Raw genomic sequence first — 25573 nt, 5'->3', positions numbered from 1 at the left:
TGTGTGTGTGTGTGTGTGTGTGTGTGTGTGTATGGGCAGGGTTCAGACCAGCCTATACACACACACACACACACACACACACGCTCGAGTCCACAGTCCACGCTCCAACCAAAGTCCAGCCACCGTATCACCAGCTGTGGTCCTTGAGAGGTGACGCAAACCTGCTGCTCCACATCTGTGTCGCCCAATCAGAATCCGCCTGCTCTAAACATGCCAGAGTCACTTTACCGAGTCCCCCGTTACGACCTGCGCCTCCACTTTTTTTTGTGTGTTTAAACAGATCTGGGTCAAACAGCGGCTGCAAATAATTTAGGAGTTTAGTTTCCAGGCGGGTTGTTTTTTGTTTTTTTTAACCAGGCAGCGCAAAGTTAGGAGAGCCAACATGTTTACAAAGTGAACTTAATTTACCTTTGTGTGGCACAGACTGTTCTGTTCTTAAACCCCCCCCCCCCCCGAAATGTGGTAAACCCCACCCGGGCTGATTTGACTGCAGCGAATTTTATAAAACAAACACGCCGACTAACTAGGTAAATACAGTTTGGACCCAGGTCTGGTTAAGTGTTCACGCTTACTCATTTGTCCTGTCACACCCTCCCTCCCTCCGTCCCCCCTGAATACACAATAACTGTTGTTTGTTTATGTTGTGTGTTTTTTTTTTCTTTTTCTTTTTTCTTTTTTTACAATATAAATATAAAACTCTGATACCGACGGGCTTGGTCATTGCAGCTCAACGGTCAAGAGAAGGCAAGGGTGAGAAGGCAAAGGCTTGAATTATAACTGGTAATAATAATATGCCCCATTAGAATATATACATATCTTTTTTTACCTTTAAAAATAGTAGGATTTTTTTTCCTGATTTGTATCAAATGACCATATTGAAATATAATATTTGAATTCAATATATATTTGAATAAAATATATATGTGTAGATTTACTTATTCTGTATCTCTTTTATAAAAACAAAACAAAAACAGAAGGCATATGTGTGTGTGTGTGTGTGTGTGTGTGTGATAAAACGTTTAGCTGTGTCGGGGGGGGTTAAATCAGGGACTTTTTGTTAAAAAAAGGCACAGTCTTATTTGGAATAGTTCATTAAAATGGGCGCAATGTCTTTTTTTTAAAAAAAACACTTTTAAAACTATTATGAATAAAATGTCATAAAAATAAGTTGTTTCTTAATATCTCAGTGAAGATTTGCCTGAGTTAAGCTTGATGTTTGACATTCATTACATGGTTCCTGCTCTCTCTCTCTTTCTCCCTCTCCCCTCTTTGACAAATCAGTTTGCTTCAATTGTTGCTTCTCAGAAAAAAGAAAAAAAAAAATCACATGAACAGATTCAGCTATTATCTCCAAAAAGAAGAAGAAGAAAAAAAAAGCCCTCAGATCACTGCAAAATGCCCTAAAATACTGTCCACGTCCTTAAGAGGCACGAGTGTCCTTTAACAGAAAGAACACAGTCTTTTAAACACGAGGGGAATGCAGAAGAGAGCCGTTGATCTTAACGTTTGAGGGAGAAAAAAAAAAAAGAACACTAAGAATGCCCTCAAACCACCAAAAAAACAAACAAAAAACCCCTCTAACCCCCTTTAAAGATTGTGCGAAGTCACCCTGCGGACACTAATAGCTGAGAACACTGCTCTGTATCTGTGACAGTTTCACTCAGTTGAGGCCTGGCTTCGTGTCCACACACATCCAGAAAACGAACGTCTGTATGTGTGTGTGTGCGTGTGTGTGTAATTACAGCCTTGCTGGTTGCTGCTGCTGCTGTTGCTTCCTCCTCATCTCCTCAGCGAACGGCAGAAGAAGACAGAAAAAGGAGAGGAAAGATCTGGAGCGTTCCTTTTTAAAGAGACCCCCAGGGGTTGGGTTTTTGAGTTTTAAGCTGTACAGTAGAGGCGGGTAGGAACCTCTGCGTCCGATTCAATTCGCTGGTTAACAAACATCGATGCAGGTCAAGAGAGGTCAAAGTCAGTTCTTCTCTCTCCTCCTCCTCGGGGCTTAAGTTCTCAAAAAAAAAAAAAAGAAGATGTACAAGTCCACCCCTTGTTTCATTATACGTCTTTATACACTGTAGTGAAGGAGCTGAGGATGAAGAGTCCCACTCAGTCTGGCCCTGATGCAGTCTCATAGTGTCCGAGTTGCTTCCTGGAGAAAAGACTGTGATTGGAGAGTTCTTTCTAATCACCTCTTTGAGAAAAGAGGGGGGGTAAAAAAAAAAAAATCCCTCTTCAGTCTTTTAAGATCCATCAGTGAATCTGAATCTGTGTCTGAGGCTCTTTTTTTCTTTTTTTTTTTTAAGCTCGTCGCCCCCTTCATCTTGTAAACGACTGCATGGTGATGGGTTGCAGACAAGAGAGGCACTTCTGTAATCTCTATCAGGGCTGTTTTTTTTTGTATTTTTTATTTTATCTTTATTTTTTTAGTAACATCAGGATATGTCTGACAAAAAGGAGGGGGAGAAAAAAAAAAGAGAGCCAGGATTGGAGTGGGTGAGATTCATTAAAATGCATTTCATTTTTTTTTTTACTTTACTGTACAATTCAGGCCGCCTTTGTGAACAAAAATCCACATCTAATCCCATTTTCAAAAAAAAAGACACAATCTGGGCACAGGTGTGATTGTGAGGCAATCCCCTGGCAGGCTTACTGGCACTATGAGGGTGAGGAGGCATTTAAAAAAAAAAAAAAAGGAAAAAAGGCAGTGTGCAATTCCTAAGGCGATATTAAGAATACGCTCCCTCTTTAAAAAAGGGCTCTAACTTTTTTTTAAAAAGGGACAAAAGTTTCTATACAGGCTAAGTTTGGTTAATTTTTTAGTGTTTTAAGTCACAGCAGAGAGACTCTAGACTGTCTGCTGTGTTCATACCTTGCAGCACACTAGAGGCTAACACAGGCACATGTATGTTTTAGGTTTTTTTTACATAGATCATAATGACTTTATTTAGCTTGTTGTGAGCATATAAATGTAACATATGTAGGAATAAATCTGGTTTCTGTGGAGTAATTAAAGGAGCTGGTGGGGCTGTGAGGTCAGTAAAAAGTGTCCAATAACTCCTTTAATTAACGCACAAAAAGCACAATTTCATACATATGATGCATGAATGTGTTCAAACACACACTCGAGAGTAAGATCAGAGTGTTTAAGCTCATCAGCTGGTTTTCTAATCAAGCTCTTTCTCTTACGTCAAGAGTGAAAACCTGCTTTAGTCAGTACTGCCGCTGAGAACCCACAAAGGCATTATGGTCTATATAAAACTAATAAATCTGTTAACAAGACTCCCAGAGGTGTGTGCTTTGTATCTAAGTAGGATCCCCTGTGTGTGTGTGTGTGTGTGTGTGTGTGTGTGTGTGAAGCTCAGCAGCCAGTGTTTTCCAGAGACAGCTGTGCCGTAGCTCTCTGCAGCTCGGAGCTCGCCCTGCGCTGGGTGGGAGGTGGTGGCAGCATCAACCCCAAAATCACGCCTCTTCCTCCTCCTCCTCCGCCGCCGTTCTCCACCTCCCCTCCTCTCTTCCCCTCCGCCTCTCCTCCCTCCTCTCCCTCGGCCCTCACTTTCTTATCCTCGGCCTCTTCCCTTTCTCCGTCCGCCTCCATCTTCTGGTCTTCGCTCCAGCGGCGTTTAAAGCGGAGTTTGAGCGGGATGCAGCGCGTGCCTCCGGGGCTGATGGGCGCCGCCTGACCCGGCTCGCTCTTCAGGTTGATGAGCGGGAAGGCGAGGCTAGCGCTGCTGGGAGTGGCGGGTGTCTTGAAGACCTCCTCGTCATCGTCGGGGTCTTCCTCGGGGTTGCCGTGCGGCGGAGGGGCAGACGGGCTGATGCTGGTGCCGTTAGCTTGGTAATGGTTGTTGAACTGATGACGATGGTGGAGAGCCGTCGGGGTGAAGATGCCACCCTCGTTGTGATTCATCTCATCTTCCTCACTTATGTCGGTCACCTCCACCTCCTCTTCTGACTCAATGTCTGATATGGGCTCCACCTGGAGAGGAAGAATAAATAACAACATGAGCACACGCTTTACTTAAGAGTCTGGCCACTAGAGCTGGGCAATAAATCAATATAACGTGATATTTTATAGATATCGTCTTAGATTTTGAATATCCTGATATGGAATAAGTGTCATTTCCTGCTTTTAAAGGCTGCATTACAGTAAAAATGTCATTTTCTGAGCTTATCAGACTGTTCTATTATCTGCCTTTATCCATTTAGTCATTATATCCACATTACTGGTACAAATCTCATTGTGTAAATACTTTATGAAAGCACCGATAATCATTCCAAACACCGTGATATTTGATTTTGCCCATATCGCCAAGCTCTACTGGCCATGCTTCTTTTTTTTTAAAGGCATAACTGCAGCATGAACTACGTAGAGACGCTACATACTGCTTGTCAGATGTCTCACCTTGATTTTCGGCGGCCCTGCAGCCAAGTTGAGAGATCCTGTAAACAAGGAGGACTGACTGGAGGAAGAGGAAGCAGCCAGTGAGCTCCCTGTGTCCTTCTGCTTGCGCCCGAGTGGTGGCGGCTGCAGTTTGAACTTGAACGGCGACGGGTGCTGCTGCCCCTCCTCCCTGTCTGCTGCCTGCTGGCTCAGCGAATGAGAGAGGCTGTGGAGGTGGTGGGCGGCCGGCTTCTCCGGAGTCGGGCGGTGGGGCTGAGGGATGATAATGTTGGGGTAGTGGAGGAAAGCTCTGGGGCTGAGGTGGTAGTTGTAGACGGACTGGGTGTGGGCCTGCAGGTAGTGCTTCATATCCTCCGTGTTGAAGGAGAAGTGGGAGCCCAACATGGGAGAGGACAGGGACGGGGAGGGGGTGTAGGACATGTGGGGGGTAGGGGTCATGGAGAGGGCTGGGGACAGAGTCGGGCCCAGTAGACCTCCGGGGCCAGGCAGGGGGGAGACGGGGAATGGGGACATAGGATCTGGGTGGACTCTGTGGCCCGGTCTGGGGAGCCCTGCTGGGTTAGGGCCTCCGCCGTACACCCTGAAAAGAGAATCATGAGGCAGGCGGGGGGGCAGCAGACCCCTGAAGCCTCTATCAGGCCCGACGCCTCTTTCCTCCGCACCGACGGCCTCTTCTAGCTCCGAGTTGGTGGAGGTGCCGTCGCTGCAGTCGCTGACGGAGCCGCGTGCCATGCGGCGGGCGACGCTGCTGAACATGCCCGGGCTGCGCAGCTCCTCGCTGGATGAGAGGACATCTGAAGGCGTGGAAGGGGGGAAGCGGAAGTGGGTGCCTCCGCTGGGCACAGGAGGGGCACTTTGGGGAACACCTCGACCTGAGAGGGAGAGAAGGGATGAGTTAGTTAAATATAAAATGGAGACAATTGTGAAACTGTTGGGGACTATTTTCAGCTGCGGATTAACACACTTTAAGTTCTGTAGTGAGTGTTTCTAGCTGCAGGAAGGTTTAACATAAAAATAGGAGGTGTACGGCACAGAAGGATATCTAACTGTATCAAATTTTGGCTGCATTAACAATACTTGAAGTTGTTGGATTTGCTGACAAGAAAAATAACAATAAGAATCTCATCAAACTTTAAAGTTTCACATAAAATATGACATTTAAATCCTTACATACTATCCTGTATCCTGTTTTGGCTCATAATTAGTCTCCACACCAAAAAAACCTAATAAACATAAGTCATATTTGTACATTTGCATATAGAGAATAGAACATCAGTTGCACAAAAATGTTAAAAAAAAGAGTTATTTCCATTTGTGTATACTTTGAGTCACATTAGGAAAGGTTCAGCTCAAAGAAATGTGTATATGGTGTTTTTACAGCTGTCAAGTGTAAAAACGGGCCAAATTTGACCCTGAACAGTATATAAGAGTTAAAACCAACGTCTATTTTGCAGAATCCGTGTCCCTGTTGCTCATTATAATCCACAGAGCATGCTGTCAAGTTTTTAAATGGACGATTTATGTGCTTTAACAGTGATATAACAGTGTGGATTACTGTTTCTGACTATAAATGTGAGCACTAGAAAATAAATACCATTCACTTCTGTTGTATTTATTGTGCAGGAAGACATCTTGAAACACTTTTCTACTAGACCTAAATAAGTAAGACAATGTTTTTATATAAATATATATTTAAATTTCCAAACTGACCCTTTAAACTAAAGAGAAAAAGGGGAAACTTAACTAATGAGAGGTCACATGTCTCCCATAACTCCCAATGATTTTACCCAGAGGGTCACAGGCACACAGAAAGAAAACACTGGGTTACACAAAGCCACAAGTTCCCTTCTCTTTCAACCCCTCCCTCCCTTTCTTTCTTTCTTTCTTTCTCTCTCTCTCTCTCTTCTGCCAGGGAGACTGTGGCACTGCAATAAATTCTTGGCATCCGTGCACGTGCCAGAATTAAATACTGGAAAAGTCGCTCTTACTGCCATTACAAACATGGGTTGGGTTCCTCTGTTTTTTCCAGTGCCGCTCTGTGTGTGTGTGTGTGTGTGTGTGTGTGTGTGTGTGTGTGTGTGTCTCTCTCTCTCTCTTTCTAAAAAGCGCACATCTCACAGCCATGTGTGTCAGCAGCAACGACAAGAGGAGAGTATGATCTAGCGTGTACGCTTGTGAGAGTCTGTGTTTGCGTATCAATCCAGATTGACGTGGGCATGTGTGTGTGTAACCATCGTATGAAACCATCATATCACAACATGTCAGTGTGTGGGCCACATCACACGGAGGCTATAATTAAAGTTTGGTGCTGCACTTATGTCACCCAGTATCCAACGCTCCATATGGGCTGTGTTTACACTGGGTGGCCGGGACCAGAACGGGAGACGGCTTTTTTTTCGGAGGGAGGGAGAGGAGAGGGATAAACTGGTACGTGGCACACTGATGTCTTTAGAGGACGATTTGTTCTACTACGACTACGATGGTATCAAGTCGAACATTTTCAGCCGAAAATCGAGATTTAATCTAAATCATATGAATAATATTTGGTTATATATGATGTACTATGTATGTACTGCTCTACATATGAACCTAAGTCAGCTGTTTTTGGCACATGAACTGGTTTAAGTCTTTAAACAACTGAATAATCTTAGTTATCAACATTTCTTTGGGTCTTTTTTTGCTGTTGCTAATGATGCAACTGTCAATAATAAGCGATTATTATTGGCTCCCTGTGCAGCTGCATAATCTGAGTGAAACAGCATCTAACTCGCCTATTTTTCTCTAACAAGTGAACAGTATTAAAATAAAAGCTAGTTCTCCAGGTGTCTGCTAGTCATGGTGTCGGCGGAGCTTTTTCTGGCACTTTTTTTGCACACCAAGTATTTTGTTATATTAGTACAATGTTGGGGTATTTTAGCCAAGAAATCTCCCAAAAAAGGATCAATAAAGTATCCATCTATATAAAAAAAGATGCTTTGTGGGTATTTTTTGTCGTAATTTACAGCTGCATTTATCCTCATAGTCATATTCAGACACTTCAAATCCACAGGTCCATGAAGGCCAAAAACCTTTCATCTGTCCATGAGCTAATAGTCCTTTCAACATGTCCTGATGGTAAGTGTGATTTCATTATTTTTATTGACTGTAAATACATTTCGGTTGCTGAGGGACGTCATCAGGACTAAAAGAAGAGGAGGTGAGGCGGTGCGAATGTTTAAAAACCAAAATGACTTCTTCAAATGTGGACAATCTCTAATAATAAGTTAATAATTTCAACTACTAAACTCTCTGCCTAGACCACTTTAACCCTTAGACACTGTTCAGGGTCAAATTTTACCCATTTTGTTACATTTGAGAGCTGTAAAAACACCATATACACATTTCTTTTGGTCAGACTTTCCCTAATGTGATCCACAGTTTACAAAAATAGAAATAAAACGCATCATTTTTTTAAATTTTAGTGCAGCTGATACACATTTTTATAAATTTGACTGTGTTTATTAAAAGAAAATGGAAAAAACACCATTTAAACATCATCATATACTATAAAATGTTCTCCTGGACCATAAAATAGTGATTGTGAATGTCTTTTTTCCCCACAAGATCAATCAAACAGAAGGATTAATCATACTGATGACTGAATTTATGAATGTGAATTAGTGTAGATGTTAATTATGAGTCACGATATGAACAGTATGTAAGTGTTAAGGTGTTAAGTTGTGAGTTTGTGCATGAAAATAACATCCGTGTGTGTTTACGTACCGGTGCCCATGTCGATGAAGGGGTAGTTGACCAGAACTAGTTTGTTGAAGTTGAACTTGTAGGTGAACCTCTTCCCTTTGGTCTTGTGGAGAATCCTCTTGTTGTAGTAGTATCTGAGAAGAGAGCAGCATCAAACACAGTGTCATCTCTCAGTGGTCGATTTGTCACAGTGTTAGAAACAACCAAAATCTATTATTCTCCTTTAGAAGTGAGCTGTGAGCTACTATGTGGATACTTTGCGGCTTTTTAGGCTTTTAATGTCACCGGTCAATCAATTCTCACACTTCCTTTCAGCTAAATGTGAATTATAACTGTACATGAGCGGCATACAATGGATGAAAACATCATAATTAGAGCCATTAGGACGTTTTAAATCATTGAATTGAACTTTTATTTTAACAACTAAGAAGGAACATGTCTTATCTTTACGTTTTTTAAAAATGTTAAATGCATAAAAGCAATGAAATAATAGAGAAACAACGACGCGGCAGCTCAAAAGCACTACCTGCATGATAATTCTCAACAATTAGACGAGCCGCTCACAATGTGAACGCGGTTAAGACTCCCGACTCTCCGACCGTGATTACTTAAGGAAGTGAGACAGCCGCTCTGATTGAGCCGTACCCAGGCGGCTCCATTAGTAAGAGTGCATTAGTCATCGTCGATACACAGATACACAGAGCGATGTAGAGGAGTGAAAAGAAAGCGCTGACAGCTCTTCTAAACAATGATAAAATGGCTCCCTGTGACTCACTGATAGCCTCTGGACTGTACCGCATTCATATTTCTTTAGATAAAACCTTCTAAATCAATGACTCTCATTCAGCTGTGAATGGCAAAGTGTTATTCATCCTTTCCACTGGAGAGCCTGGCAAAGAGGAGCTGGTTGGTTGGCTGGATTTATACATTGAAATAATGATTTGATTGAATGCAAAGTTGGTAAATAGGTGATTTATGGTCACTAAATGTAGATACATACAACATAAGCAGACTTTACATCAACCCATCCATTAAAAATAACAACAACAAAGATATAAATGTAGTTCATTGCTAGTATTAAAAAGGTAAAACTATATAATATAACATAAAAAGGTAACTAAAGAATAGAATTACATATCTGTGAGTTGATTAATGTTTACACAAAGATAATATCCCAACATTAAACCCCACCATTTTTTCTTCAAGAGGGATCAGACTAATTTTAGGACGTATATGAAAACAATATTTAACTCCGCCAAGTCACAAACCAACATTTAGGACCTTTGGCCTTTCCACAGAGCTAAAAAATGATCAAACTATGACCACAAAACTTTGATTTTTTCCCCCTATTAAAAACCCCCCAGCTAAGATGAGAATAATATAAGATGTTGAACCTATAATACATGGATATAATATTACGGAGAGGTGCCCGGCTGCTGTATCGTTGCCTCAGTGTGGACAAATATTAGTCACAGGAGTTTGGTACAATAAAGAGCCGAGTACAAGAGGAACCAGGACCCCCTCAATGACTCAATGAGTGAAGGGCTCTCTTCTGATTGAGCCGACTACTACGCACACCCACACCTTCACATGTAATACAGAGGGGGAGCGGACACACACACACATTTATACGTACGGTAACTTTTGGGGACATTACATAGACTTACATTAATTTCCTGAACCTTAACCACTGACCCCAAAAACCTACTTTTACCCCCAATTAACTGGTCTTAAGTCTAAAATGTGTCCCCAAAAGTAGGCTAAGTCAGACACACACACACACACACACACACACACACACACACACACACACACACACACACACACACACACACACACACACACACACACACACACACACACACACACACACACACACACACACACACACACACACACACACACATCATTTGAATAATAAAATCACATGTATGAGACGTGTGTGTGGTGGCATGCTGAGGTGGAATAAGTGATGTAATCCAGTAAATACCAGTAAACATACACACATATACCATACTGGAAATAAAATCTCCATTAAAAGTAAAAGTTGTGTATTTAGAATATCTGTCAGTGTAATTATTCATATATTAAACTGTAAGTAGTGCTTGAATGTTTGAGATGTTATAAATAACCCTTCATATACTCATTATTGACGAAGCTCTGCTGATTAATCTTAGTGTTTTACCTTAATGAAGCTAATTAATGTGAAAATTAGAGCTGCAACGATGAGTCGATTTAAGGAATATAAATCAGCAACAATGTTCATAATCAATAAGGAAATAAAGTTTTAAGCCAATATGTTAAAGATTTGATGGTTTTAGGTTTTTAAATGGCAATATGAGCTGCTTTCCTAGGTCTTATCTGATAGTAAATTAAAGATTGTTGAGTTTTGGACTGTTTATTGGACAAAACAAGATGTTTAATGACACCACATTGTGCTCTAGAGTATTGAGACCATCAAACAAATGGTCGATTAATCAAGAAAATACATGAGAGATTAAACGATAATGGAAAATAATGTTTAGTTGCAGCCCTACTGCAAAGTAAAGTAAGTGCAATGCCATTAAAAGCATATACTTTCACTTTAAAATATTTCGGTTAAAATTTAAAAGGGAGAAACTCAAGCTAATGGCAGCTCTTTGGATTTATGTTGAAGTACAAGTCCTCGAGAATTTTGTATAAGGTGGAAATGAACAAGAATATGTTTATATATGCTGGCAAAAAAGAGAGAAAATATAATTAAAACACTAAGACTATAATAAACATTTATTACAGGTAGTAAAAAGCAGCATATATAAGCTTGCATTGACAGTAACAGACCTGTAAATGCAGTAAAAGCTGAGGGGGTGTGACATAATGTTCAATGTGGATGTCACTTTAAACAAGGCGGGGGAGAAAGACTACGCACATACATGTTAAATGAAACACGCACACACACTCCAACAGTATTGAGTCAATATGGGACGGCTTGTCTCACATACCGGGCCCAGGCTCGCTCGAGGCCTCCGGCTCTTTGAAGACCATTTGAACTTCCTTCAAATAAACTAGAAAGGACTTTAAGGACTGTATAGACTCCACTTCTGTGTATCGAACACACACCCCCGCTGAAACTCCGCAACACACACACACACATTTCCATGAATGAGCACACAGATGCAGGCAACACACTCACTTCAAAGAATCTGAGAAACATCAATCAAACACTAGAGACATAACTTTCTTCTTAAGACTTTGGAAATTAATTGGCAGCCATTCATTTATGTAAAAGGTTTAAAAGCCACAAAAAAGACATTCACACACACACACCAGCTGCTCCTTGATATAAAATACTCATAACTGCTCCTGTATCAAAGTACTATCAAGCCTTTGGGTCTCATTTCCCTTCTTAAGGATATGTGCTATAAGTTGGAGATCAAAGTTTTTGGGGGTTTTAAGGACTTTGATCTGCTTCTCCAGACACAATACGATACATAAATCAGACGTTTCTTAACAATATGTTCCCAATAAATATACCAAAAGTTTACCAGTTTACCTTCTTAATTGGCAACTAAAGCTAAGTGTACATTACAGGACCTTTTGCCCCGATTTTAAGTCCGAGACTAATTTTCCAGTTGCTTTATAATCTTTAATAAACATCCAGAGTCAGTCGGCTTTAACAGTCCTGCAGTGTGAGATACTCAATGATTATTTTCTGTCTCGATCAAGTCTGGAAGGCGTCTGTGACCGCAGGATCATTTCAAACTGTTTTAGTTTTGTCGGGAGTCTTTGGGGACGAGCAGTGACGCAAAACAGCCGATGAATGAGTTTATAACAATAGACATAAACGGCTCGGAAGATGGTGCAATGGAGCAGCTATCAGGGGGAATAGTTGGTTGGTAGTAAATTAAATGTTGTTGAGTTTTGGTTTGTTTATTGGACGTTTACTGACACCAAATTCAAGATCAAGATCAAGATGAGCATTGTCATTGTTTACTGACGTTCGATCTGATGATAGATCAAACAAACAGTCAATTCATCAAGAAAATAATAAACATGAACCACTAATGAGCCTGTTTGAGCCTTTTTAACGTCACCTCAGAGGTTTATCGTGACAGGAGGGAAAAGAATAAGAGATGGGGCGCGACTGACGATGCCTTTCAACTACTTGGTGATTAATTCAGTGTACATTTCTCAGAACGTTGGAAGAAGAAGAAGAAGAAGAAGAAGAAGAAGAAGAAGAAGAAGAAGAAGAAGAAGAAGAAGAAGAAGAAGAAGAAGAAGAAGAAGAAGAAGAAGAAGAAGAAGAAGAAGAAGAAGAAGAAGAAGAAGAAGAAGAAGAAGAAGAAGAAGAAGAAGAAGAAGAAGAAGAAGAAGAAGAAGAAGAAGAAGAAGAAGAAGAAGAAGAAGAAGAAGAAGAAGAAGAAGAAGAAGAAGAAGAAGAAGAAGAAGAGTTAAAACATTTTCAAGCCAAAGTTAGCTACAGAACTATTTACTTCCTCAACTCGTTAGCATCAATTATTTTGGGTAGAGGTACTCTACGTTGCCATGGTGACTTGGCGTAAACAGCTTGAGGATGTAAGCAAGTCCAGTAAAAATCCTGTGATGTATGCGTGACCCCGCTATGATTATCTCTCTGTCACAAATCACCTACTGTGCGCCCAATTTAATCTAAAAATCTCAATTAATTACGAGGCATCAAAGTTAAACACACATTCACAGGACTCTTTAAAATACGTGTTCACAGCCTCATCTGCTTAAAATATATTCTTATACTTAGTAAGTTCATAAAAGGTAAGGTGTTAAATAAATAGAGTGTTTGTAGTCACGTAAGAGAAGGTCGTAGACGACGACAACGACAACAAAAAAAAAGGTTTAAGCTACAAAGTAGACACAGATGGGCTGGAGGAGGGCTGACATATCACAAGGTGTTAAGTGTATGTGTGTGTATATGTGGGTGTGTGTGAGTGTGTGTGTGTGTGTGTGTGTGTGTTTTGACGAGGCAGGCAGTGTAACTAGTCATCATCACCATGGCAAACTATAACCCACACCAACCTACAACACAGGAGGCGACACCGATGACTGTAGCTGTGTGTGTATATATGTGTGTGTGTGTGTGTGTGTGTGTGTGTGTGTGTGTGTGTGTGTGTGTGTGTGTTTGTGTACACGACGACGAGAGACAGAACAGACTGGCGGCTAAATAAAACTCCGCAGCATCCCACATGTGCTCCACGGAGGGCGAAGGTGTGCGTTTCTAAAATCAGCCGTCACCTTGGAGTTTCAGCAACGCACGACTGCAAAAATTCACGACCTGCTTCAACACTGCGTCTCTTTATCTTTCGCTCTCTTGATTAAGCTCAGATTTAGAAGTGTGAGAAGATGATTATTTTAAAACTCAATCTCCGAGGTCAACGACGTTGCATAAAACCCAATTCTAATGAGGAGAAACGAAGCTGCGAGTGCAATAAAAAACAATGTTCCAGTGATGCTTTATATAATCTATTATCCAACAAAGGAGAGAAATTGGAAACATTTTGTGGGTCTTGTGACAGAATTTGAATAGAGAGGACAGGTCAGGGCAAAGAAAGATAAAAGGAGTTTCATCCTCCTTTTATTCTTCAGTTTAAATGCTTAAAATGAAACTTTAGCTTGTTTTTAGTGCAGTATTTCAGGTATACTATTACTTTCAGTTCATCTGTGCAACCTTTTAATCAGACTCGGGTTATATTATCATTCTGACAACACCAATATTACTCTTGTAGATAATGTTACTATCTTGTGTTTCCAGTTGGTTTTACTGCTCGTCTACATACTTAATACTTATTGTTCTTTTTATTGATTCTCTCTCTCTTTTTGCTATTTGCTATCCACTTTGCTGTTGTAACACTGTCTATTTCCCCATCGTGGGACTACGGCTCAGTATCGTTAAAAAAATTATGACACCAGCTCCAGTGAAGCACCTTTAAAGTGATATTGATACCAATTGAATACTTCATTCGATACCCATCACACGTTTAGTGCTCTTGCTTCTATCCGGTGTAACAGGCGTGTAGTGTAGACACACTTTAGAGCGTTTAGGTGGCATCTACTGCTAAACGTGCTAACTCAAATTCACCACAACTTCACCACCACAGACGGGTCGTAGCTGCTGTGGCAGTGGGCCAATCACATGTTGCATTAAATCGAAGAATGCTTGCTGTTGATTGGCTGTGAGCAAGTCCTTACAAATAGTCCTATTTTCTAGCTCTGGGTGCAAAAAGGATCGATTGCAGGTATCGTTTGACGTACCAATACCCAACCCAAGGCAAAATTAAACTTTTAAATAGTGTTGGTACAGTAGAGGAGTGGTTCTTTATTGCCATCAAGACCCCCATTAGGTAAGATTTTTACTTCGAGATGTTTTATTACAGAAAGTGGATGAAACCACCAGAATTGTCATACATGATATTCGACTAGATATCGTCGTCGAATTTGGATATTGTAATATCGTGATATAGCATAGCTGTTTCTTCTGGTGTTCTATTATTAGCCTTTTACCCACTTTGTCATTATTCTGCCCTCCCTAGGTGTAACTGACTGGCTAATTTGGCATATTGTAATATCATGATATGACATAAGAGTGTCTTTTCCTGGTTTTAAAGGCAGCATTACAGTAAAATCATGTAATTTTGGGAATTTACCAGATTATTGTAGCTGTTCTATTATTTGCCTTTTACCCACTGTGTCATTACATCCACATTACTGATGATTATTTCTTTATCAAAAATCTCATTGTGTAAATATCTTGTGAAGGCACCGACAGTCATCCCTACAATATCTTTACAGTCGTACCTTAAATGTATCGAATACCGATACCAAACCCTACGTGGGACTAATAAAGGCTTTTCTTATTTTACCTTAAAGCAGAGTTGAAAACATAAGACAATAATTTTGGAAAGAATATTGGTTCAAATTCTGGTGTAAGCAGGGTTCGAAATTTACTTTTTCGTCCATCGGCTGAGTGGCTAATGAATGTTCACATCTTCCCAGCTAATCAATAGATAATTATCATGTTTTTTTGTGGCTAATGAGTGAAGAAAATCCATCCACCTGCATATTTTACCAGCTAATTTTGAGCCCTGAGTGTAAGTGAATGAACACAAACACACTGCTATCATTCACTCCATTTGATGCATTTTTCCAAAATCAGTCTCCTGTGCTTCACTGAGTTTATTTATCACAGTTCATCGGGAGTTCAAAGCAAACACGATTCCAGTTGCTGTAACTTAAGATTGCTCACGGTGCACCCATCTGGGCTCTCTGCCATTAACCAACTCTTCTGGTTTTGATGCTTGTTAAAAACACACATGACCTAAATATTAGCATCCATCGGGACTACCCTGTCTAAGCGCAGGTATTACCTTTATCACACACTGAAGCTGTGATCTAAGAAAAGCCTGTTTTATTGTCATTGGTGTTAATATATCAACTAGTCTTATCTGAACTGGCTGATGTGGGTTTAACCTGGGTCTATCATGGCTTGTAGAAAAGGCTTTTTTATGTGAGAGCATACAAGGGTGATTTTATAGCAACCAAGAATGTCTTAAACCTATAATTAGTCTAAATCTATTGCAAATATTGGAAATTTTACGACTCATTTTGTAAGAATGCTGTTTTTTTTTGACTCTAGAGATAAACACAATCATAAAAAGAGACTCCTACAACCACTTTCTGCTCTTTTCAAATCACAAAAGACACTTAAAACATGATTAGAAAGTATTTATTTATAGCAACTGAATAAAAGAGTTGCTATAAATCGTATTAAATATCTCGCTTTAAACGCTTTAACACTGCAACAATCAGTTTAAACCTCGAGCATGGAAACTATACAGAGTGTGAGATCACGGCTATAGTTAGCAGTTACAGAGGCACATATGGTTTCAGATCTGTGTCATGTGTGAAAGCTGATGACCAGGTGTGTAGTCTACAGTAAATGTGTGAGAGTCAAACATACGTGACTGCAGGAAGCAAAAGCTCGACACTTCTGAATTAACTGTCACGTATTTAGTGTGGAGGCGTCATCTCTCTCGCGTCTTTTGTTTTATATCTCACCTTAGCGCTCGGCTGAGTTTGTCGTAGTTCATCTGCGGTTTGCACTTCCTGGCCCCCCACAGGCGGGCCACCTCGTCCGGGTCCTTGATGACAAACTCGCCGTAGTCTCCCTGCCAGGCGATGACGTCGTGGTACTCCTCTTTCCTCAGCAGCTCCAGGATGAAGTGCCACAGCTGGATCTGCCTGGAGCCGGGGCTTGACTCGGGTTTGTAGGCCCATTCTGGAAAGGCAAACCCTAGGATTAGGATGAGGAAGAGGACAGGGAGAGGGAAAGGCATTCAGGTGGATGATCGTGAACAAGTGAAAACCCTGGGTTCAATCCAACCTTTTAATCTTTTTGTTTATCTTGTGTTTTTGGAGCGCTGCATGTGATTTTATCCTTCTAAGGTTGCTAAGTGTCTCCTTCTGCAGCTGCAGCTGTTTTGATACGAGGGTCAACAACACAATAGGTGCAAAGTGCTTGTGTTCACAGCTAATAGTCGTCAGATCTTTATAGTGCAGTTCACATGAAAGCAGTCAACTGGCCACTTTTTTTTGTGTGTGTGTGTGTTTGATGGTTGTTTTTTTTTGATCTGCTGGGAGATATGTAGCATAGGGTTTTGATTTCAAAGACAGAAAAAAAAAAGAGTTGAGAAGAAGAAATGGAAGAGCAAGCAGTGGATTTGTAAAAGTGGAGCATCCGTGACAGGATACAAGTCTTGAAATTACCAGGTGCCGCAGGATTAAGGATGAAACTTTGGCTGCAACGTTCAAAAATTAAATATGAAACATGTTTCTGTCTATGGCTTCGGTGCAGAGTGTACGCAGAGCCTCCAGGGAAGCCGGCGATGAGCATTAAAAAAAAAAAAAAAAAAAAAAAAAGCCAAATCTGTTCCCACAGACCGCAGTCATATCAAAACTTCACTACTATCAGCATCAAAGACGAGAGAATCTGCACAGTTCAAACAGACGAACAGACCTTGACATATTTGTACAGACAAAATATACGCTATGGTTTTATAACTGCTATCAGAAAACACACACACACACACACTATTATCCAACAATTAAAAGCATAGGCTTTGTGTTGTAAAGCAGTGGGTGGCAGTAAAAGACTCAACACCACTTCAATACAAGGCCAGGCTGGCTGACAGACTGAATAGCAAAGGCATAGTGACACACACACACACACACACACACACACACACACACACACACACACACACACACACACACACACACACACACACACACACACACACACACACACACACACACACACACACACACACACACACACACACACACACACACCTCATTAAGACCAGATGTGCCTTGGCAATCAGGCTGAGATTTGCTGAATTATGTGTGTGTGTGTGTGTGTGTGTGTGGTGTTTATGTAACAGTAAAGAAACACACTATCCTAAATACCAAGGTTACAATCGGTTTCCCACACTCTACAAAGCTCGTCATATCTATACAACAGTGACAGTGAACTGTTAATGACGATATGCTACAAGGTTAACAGACTATAACACCTTTTTGATGTGGCGTGTTGCACGCTGCAAGACTCGATCATAGCGATACAGCACGAAAAAACTGTTTATATTACATCAGATGACAAAACACTCTTTAAAAATATCTTTATGGGCACGATAATCTTTGATTTTCTATCTGTACTTTATTGTCTTGTCGATATTTGAGAGGAAACTATATTTTTTGGGGGGGCAGCTCCATAAACACACACACACACACACACACACACACACACACACACACACACACACACACACACACACACACACACACACACACACACACACACACACACACACACACACACACACACACACACACACGAAAAAGAACAAAAAAAAAAGATAAGACATAAAAAGCAGACAAAAAGTTGTAAAAGAGTTAAAAAAAAAAAAAAAAAAAACGACACACTTGCCAACAAATCCCATACTTAAGTAAACTGTGTCTGAATATGGGGCCCAGATGGCCATTATGACTTTTCCACTTACACAAGAAGTGCTTTCGTCTGCATTGTGGCCCCATTGTGATTAAATATACTCATGAATAACTTAGAAAATGGTTCCAACTATCTACTATTGGAGGAGATAGTTAATTAAAGATTATACAACGAGCCTTGATATTTACTTTACTTGTAGAAAAAAGAAAGAAAAAAGAAAAAGGGAGAATCTGAGCAGCAGCAGCAGCAGCAGCAGCAAGCGACTCCTTCATAGTGAAAAAAGAAAAGGGGAGCAGCGACTGGTGGAAACAGATCTTTAGCTCGAGTCTTTTTTGTGAAGCTGAGTGGACGGCAAACTACAGAGTGAGTCACGACATTCCTACCCACATGGGTGGTGCTTTCTCAAAAAAAACCAAAAAAAAACCTTTACACTCTGTCTGAACTACATTTACAAATAGCTGACTCTGCTGATATTTATCGCAATGCACTGCTACGTTCGATCGCATTATGACCACAATGATGCGTGCACATTTATAGCCCCACGACTTTAAATGAGCATGTTTTCCTTCATCCAGATACAGATCACATAATATTTGTAATTTAATACCACAAATAAGGCAGCTCAGCCTTTTTATTTTAACTATGCACCAAAACTATGAAATCCCCTGCCTCAGGATATAAGAGATTTAAACGATAATTGAAAACTCATTTACTCAACTATGCTTTTAACTATCACTCTTCCCTTTGTTTTAGTCTTATCTTTTACATGTTTTATTGTTCTTATGGTGTCCTTTTTTTTAACAATTAAGCTTTATCGGCATGACAGATCATAAATCTATATTGCCACAGCAGCACAGAAGATTACTAACATTAAGAGATGATTACTATTAAATGTTTACCACAGAATTATGAGAGACTCTGGTGGTTCAGCCTCAGTTTTGTACATTTTTAAGTCAAATGCATCATTCTGGTGCACTCTGAGAGCAACATTAAGAGGTTCGAAAAACTATTTAGTGCTTTAGTGATTTAATTACTGGTTGTATCTTGGTATGAATGATAATGACACACCCACAAAGCATGGGAAACTAATTTTACCAGTTCATAAACGTTCAAAAAACCCCATCAAAACAAGACTAATGTTCATATTTCAGCTCTGAAACAACGAGAGCAGAAGTGATTATCCAAGTTCAACTACTTCATTACTTAAGAATACTGTTAGATTTTGAGTTCACGTTGTGTTTCTTTAAATAACTAAACTACAAATTAGGGTCACAAATCAGACCACAGTGGGCCGCCACACTATATATAGTTAATGGGAAATGCTGCACAATAAGTAAATATCAGAAAAAACATCCTTTTTTAAATCAATACACATATTTATAGCTTTCTATCTTCACATATTCTATCTGTTCTTGCCATTTGTTGCCTCTCTTGTTGGTTATTTATTTAACTGCATTGTTTTCACACTTTGTTTCTTCATTTTCACTCTAAAGCACTCTTGAGTCACATCCCCCCTTTGTATGATAAAGGTGCTACATAAATAACAAAGAGGAAGCAGTAGTGATGTCAGATTGCTACAGAAATACGTAACTGACTCAAGTGGGAACATGTCACCACAACAAAATAACAATTGGTAAACTAAAGCCCCCCCCCCCTCCGGTCCTACGAGAACATCACTCATACAGAGACAGGGAGGAAAAAACCCACAAGAGTGAAATATCGAATGTTTACAACAGAGCGCCGCCACGATACAACAAAAAGGTCAAGTACGACTCGAGTGACTAAGCAAAAGGAATGTGACGTTTCATGTCCGCGCTATCAGAGACGCTTTATGTTAGCGAGCAAAAACTGCAACGACATGTTACCTCGAGCTAAATAATGGATCCACTAACCTTCCCCTCCCTTTTTAGGATAGTTTTAACAGCTTTAATGTTTAATGTTTTAGTCTAATAGACACTGAATTTTGCATTGTTTCTTTTTCCTGACGTTTTATTATTATTATTAAAGTGGGAAAATGCGGATCCTTATATTTGCTGATCACTATAGCAATTAGAGGGCGTATTTTTAGAGATAAGAATGCTTAATATTGACTTTTATTCATAAGGTCAAATAGAGTGTGTCAGTGCTGAGTTACGTGTGTCTTTCAATGACTCAGCACTGCAGGGCTTATTATTTACACCTTGGGACTTGATATATTTGAAAAAAAAATGAATGAGCTTAATGTGACAAATGGAAGAGGAGTGTCACTCTTTGTATTTCACGTCGTGTGAGAATGGAAATTTCTCACAAAAATGGGGAGGAGGGGGGAAAAACAACCCAAAAAACTAACTTAAAACTAATGTGTGACTTTCACTCTTTAGTTTCATGACTTCTTTTTATCTTTAAAAAAAAGGGGGGAGGGGGACAGATTACACATTCAAAAAAATGGGGAAAAAAATAAAAATCATGAAAAAAACAAGACCAGCTGATGACTAATAAACCACATGCTGCTATCTGATCTCCTACTGTGTTCGGAGAGTGAGCCAGAAGACAGACAAGCTGTGGCTGTGATAGTTGGTAATAGCCATTTGAAGGCAGATTACTAATATATGGGGGGGGGGGGGGGGGTGGGTACGCAGCATATGATTCATACAGCACCACAATAAGGCTCTTGTCACTTGGGGACAGGTTAGGCGTTGTGACACAGACACAACACCCTGCTATAAAAAATAAAAAACGGAGGTGGGGGTACAAACACAGAACATGCAGTACACTACTTTAACATACACATGACATGAGCCCACACACACATGCACACACACACACACACACACACACACACGAGTGGATTAAATCAAAAGTGGGCGAGCTTAATATCTCTCTCTCTCTCTCTCTCTCTCTCTCTCTCTCTCACACACACACAGGAAGTACACAGACACACAACACAGGTTAGTGGGGAGAGGTAAGTGGGTTCATGCGTGGGTGCATAGAGCACACAGACAAAGAACACAGGAATAGCAACCATGCCCACCGTGTGTGTGTGTGTGTGTGTGTGTGTGTGTGTGTGTGTGTGTGTGTGTATGTGTGTGTGAGTGAGTGTGTATGTGTTGCAGATGTCCCTGCTGACTCATAGCTTGTTCGTTTGTCGTTCAGCTTTCACAGATTCCGCCTTTTTCTCCCCCTCAACACTGCCGCCGCCGCTACTGCCATCTCTTTCCTTTCTTCCCTTTCTTTCTTTTCTTTCTATTCTGTCCCTCCCTCCCTCACTCGATCGCTCTGCCTCTCCTAAGACACAGTCTCCTAGCAACAAAAGCTTTTTAGCTCTAAAAATAAACGGCCGAGTCACGACAAACAAGACAAAATATGATTCAATTACAGAAACATGCCAAAAGAGTTTAGAGTTTGTTTTTTCCCCCGTTGAAGATCCAAGCGGAGCTGCGGCGTGAGAGAGGGGTGGGGGGGGGGGCGGGGGGGCGTGACCTGACCAACGGAGACCTCTCCCCTCAGCACCCGCATCACTTGTCACACTGTGTTTACAAAGTGAAGGACACGCTTCCCTGTCCCAAAAAACACTTGGAGTCTTTTAAAACCACTCAGATCAATACGTAGTTAAAATAAATCACGTTTTATATCTAAACACAGACGAAGCCCATTCATTTGTACTCTTGAGCTGATTTTAGGAGGCGCGGCGGCGTGTTGATCATCAGCGACAGAGACCAGAAAGTCAGACGGCACAGCTGATAATGTGGCATCCTGACAGATGAACAACTGAGCGTCCAGTTGGAGGTGCATCTGTTACAGCTGCTGGTTAATGTAACGTGAGTAAAAACAAGAGATTAAAACAGACAGTGAATGGATGGCAGAGACAGAGAGCGTGAGAGTGTGGGAGAGGAGAGGAAAGAGGAGGAAGAAGAAGCAATGTTGTTGCATACAAACTATCAAAACTAGAAGCTAGCTATCGTGTTTGGTCATCTTGGCCTTTAGGAGAGGAGGAGGAAGCTGCTTCTTTGTGTCACTGTCTGCAGTCAACTGAGACTAGTCACCCTTATTTCCCCTTTAAAAAGGAAATCCTCCTGTTATAAAGTTTCACACATGAAATTCGTCATATTCCTGAGTAGGGCTGCACCTATCGATTATTTTCTGGACTAGTTATTAGGTTCACAAAATGTAATAAAATGGTGATATCGGTCTTCCAAACACAAGATGACTTTTCTTAAAATGTCTTGTTTTGTCCACAAACCAAAAATATTCAGTTTATCGTCACAGAAGACTTAAAGAAACTAGAAAATATTCATATTTGAGAAGCTGGATGCAGAGAATTTGGACATTTATGTAAAACTACTGATCATGTTAAATAGTTGGGAGATGAATTTAATAGTTGGCAACTCATTGATTAATCAAGTGCAGCTCTATTCCTGAGTTCATGTATCTGTAGCTACTATAGAGAGGCTACTCCTTTACTTCTCCTTTTTGGAAAATAGTCTAAATCTAAGTATTGTGAAGCTCGACTTTTATGGAAAAACTTCATGTTGCCAGGCCGAGTTTTTACAGATTATAGTACATGTGCAGCTTATCATCACTCACTCCAGTCGAGTGTAAGTTCTGATCAATCAGCAGCGACATTACACTGCTTGTTTTACAGCTCTTTCAAATTAAAATCCACTACATGAAGTTATCTTGGATATTATTCAGAGTTGCTGTTTGCGAGAACGTAAACGTCCAAATCAGTTGGACCGAACATGTAACGGACGTCACCCCTTCTTGCCAGATCTCCAATACAAAAGTCTGTGTAATGTCCGATTGAGCCCATGTGTGGATTACAGCAGCTTGTTGTTTGGAGAATTCACAGAGAGCTAGTGAGTGTGCGTGTGTGTGTGTGTGTGTGTGTGTGTGTGTGTGTGTGTGTGTGGGTGATGTTTCTATCACGCGGCTGGCTGCTGGAGAAACGCAGTGGGTCGGCTAAGCTGCTGCATTGTTTTGACTGGGCCTGAACACTGAACCGCCGGTGAAGACTAGCGCTAATGAAGGAGAGAGAACTTCCTGTGATTTCTCGTAAAAAATAAAAGCTGGTTTATTTTTGGTGAAAAGCTGAAGCATACTGTTAGAGTCATGTTTTGCCCTCCTGCACCCCTCACCTAAACCAAAAGGAGTGTTTTCAGTAAGTGAGATCGGGTCTATCCTGTTGAGTGCTGGGACAATGTTTGCACTAATGACGGAGAGAGAACTTCCTGTGATTTATTGTAACAAATAAAAGTGTTTTTTTTTTCTTAAGAATACTTTTAGAGTCATGTCTTGCCTTCCTGCACCCCTCGGAGTGTTTTCAGTAGGTGAGAATGGGTCTATCCTGTTGTGTGTGCTACGACATTGTTTGGACCTGCTTCTGCGGACATTGTGCAGAGTTCATATGAGAGAATAGCTTTATAGTTTAAGGATAACAGGTCTGCATTCGGAGCAACAAGTCGAGGAGTGGGGAAAAAAATGAAGCAGAAAAACACAAATGCCTTTGTACTATCTGGCAAGCTCGACTCCAGACAGGAAGAATTTCTGATTGTCAGGCGGAGGTGAAACACACCATTTCAGGCCTCGCTGGATTCTATATATAGCCAAGTGCGAGGTTGAAAAACTCATTATACTATTAAGCCTTGCAGTCCCAAGCCACCTGCATTCTCCCGTCCAAAAGAAACACAGGATCTGTGTAGCAGCAGCAGCCAGTGGGTGAGAGAGAGAGAGAGGAGGGGGGTTTAACACGCAGATCTGCTTTTCTTTGGGACTCTGACGTCACCAAAGTTGGAAGAGTGCTCTTAATAACCGATAGCCATCACTGGGGTATTGTCCTGAAGGCCTGCAGCCACTGAGACTAAACACAAACTAGCCCGCCTCCTTTACGTCTCTCACTGTCCAGCAAGTTCATGCTACCCCCCCCCCTCTATCCATCTATCCCCCCGTTTATTTTTCCCTCCCTTCCTCCTATTCTTTGCTGGGTCTATATTTAGCCGTTGGAAAAGGTCGGTCCGTGTCTGTCTGCCGGGTAATGATTCAGGGGCACTGTGACCGATGCATAGAGGTAGTAGGCCCTTGCTAAATGGTTCGAGGGGCTGGCTGACTACTGAGATCTGGATGGCGGTGGTTATCAGAAATGGGATCGGGCGATAGAGAAAGGCAGGAAATAAATGGGTACAGAGCAGGAAAAGGGGAATCTCCGTTTGGGCGTAAACAGCACTGGCATGTGCAAAAAGTTTAATTCTGGGAGGAAAACATGCAAATAAAAAACAAATGGAAAAAACCCACACAAACACTGAACTAAAAACTTGTTTGGTGGCATTGAAGCACATAAATTTCACTCATGCTTATAGTGAAATCCTGCAATATATACCATCTAAAAGTTTAAGATGATAGACTCAAATGATCAAGCTGGTTGCCTTACTTCGTTAACTACCAGGATACGACACCAGGATCACAACAGAGAGTCTAACACTGTCTCATTGAGGAGACGCGAGCCTTCAAACTACTGTTTAAAAACCTGCTACTCCTCTCTGAGCTGATCTCATAATTACCCTTAAAGGATGCGCAGTTTAAATTCGAGGAGCCAGTGGCTTAAAGCCGAGGGAGGAGTCAGAGAGAAACAGACAGAGGACGGAGGGGAAGGAAATCAGGTGGAAAAGGTAAAAGGAAAAGCAAGGAGGAGGAAGATAAGTGGAAAAGAAGGCTAGAAGGAGAAAAAGAAACAACCCCCGCGGAGATCAAAAGGGAAAAGGAGGTGCGCCTGTAGGTGCGCGGTGTGAACCCTCACCTCGGTTCTCACATGATCTCTCCATTACATAAGGCTTACAGAAGGAAAGATAGACTGATAGACACAGAATGGGAGAGGAAGGAAAGGAGACATGGTTAGTAACAAGGAAGGAGGGGATAAAGACAAAAAGATAAAGATAGAAATAAAAGTCTTGCTATAAAAAAAAAAAGCCTCAAAACAATTCATTCATGTGTTCATTTCCCAACCGAGGAACAAAGAGATTGAAAAAGCACTATGGGGCCAAAAGGAAAGAGAGAATGACTGTATATAAAAAGGAAACATGACAAAAAGTGTGTGTGTGTGTGTGTGTGTGTTTGTGTGTGTGTGTGTGTGGTTTAACTAGAGGAGCTGAGAAGTGTATAATGACAGCCGCTCAAACACCAACAATAGAAAAAGACTACAGAAAATATATATATATAAAGATTAAGTGTGTTTGTTTCAATAGTCTATGTGAATCTAGTCAAAGTTATTTTAAGTTTTTCAAGTTTAAAAAGCTCAAATCTACAAATTTCTGTGGTGAAACTAGAAACTACATACTTTATTTTTTAGTGGCAAAGCTTGCAGTTGAAGATATGTTATTAAACTATTGTCTTGTCCGTGGGTCGATTTTGGCGTTGACTCAAAAATGAGGTATAATTTCATTTAA

At 40.8% G+C, this 25573-nt stretch overlaps 1 protein-coding gene across 2 annotated transcripts in view; it reads right to left on the bottom strand.

Moving 5' to 3' along the window:
• Positions 1 to 1126: 1126 nt before the first annotated feature.
• erf (Ets2 repressor factor) overlaps positions 1127 to 25573 on the bottom strand; it is a 45286-nt gene continuing 20839 nt past the window's right edge. The window contains exons 2-5 of one of the 2 annotated variants that reach the window (XM_062436567.1): positions 16208 to 16442; positions 8162 to 8274; positions 4400 to 5271; positions 1127 to 3973 (exon numbers count right to left, since the gene is read on the bottom strand). In XM_062436567.1, the coding sequence (XP_062292551.1) occupies positions 3356 to 3973; positions 4400 to 5271; positions 8162 to 8274; positions 16208 to 16442 (1838 nt within the window). In that variant the 3' untranslated portion in view covers positions 1127 to 3355. The remainder of the gene's footprint in view (positions 3974 to 4399; positions 5272 to 8161; positions 8275 to 16207; positions 16443 to 25573) is intronic. The other variant, XM_062436568.1, reaches the window with a different exon arrangement.

Source organism: Scomber scombrus, chromosome 16 (assembly GCF_963691925.1).
Source record: "Scomber scombrus chromosome 16, fScoSco1.1, whole genome shotgun sequence".
NCBI classification, from domain to species: Eukaryota; Metazoa; Chordata; class Actinopteri; order Scombriformes; family Scombridae; genus Scomber; species Scomber scombrus.
This window is presented reverse-complemented; position numbering and strand designations above follow the sequence as displayed.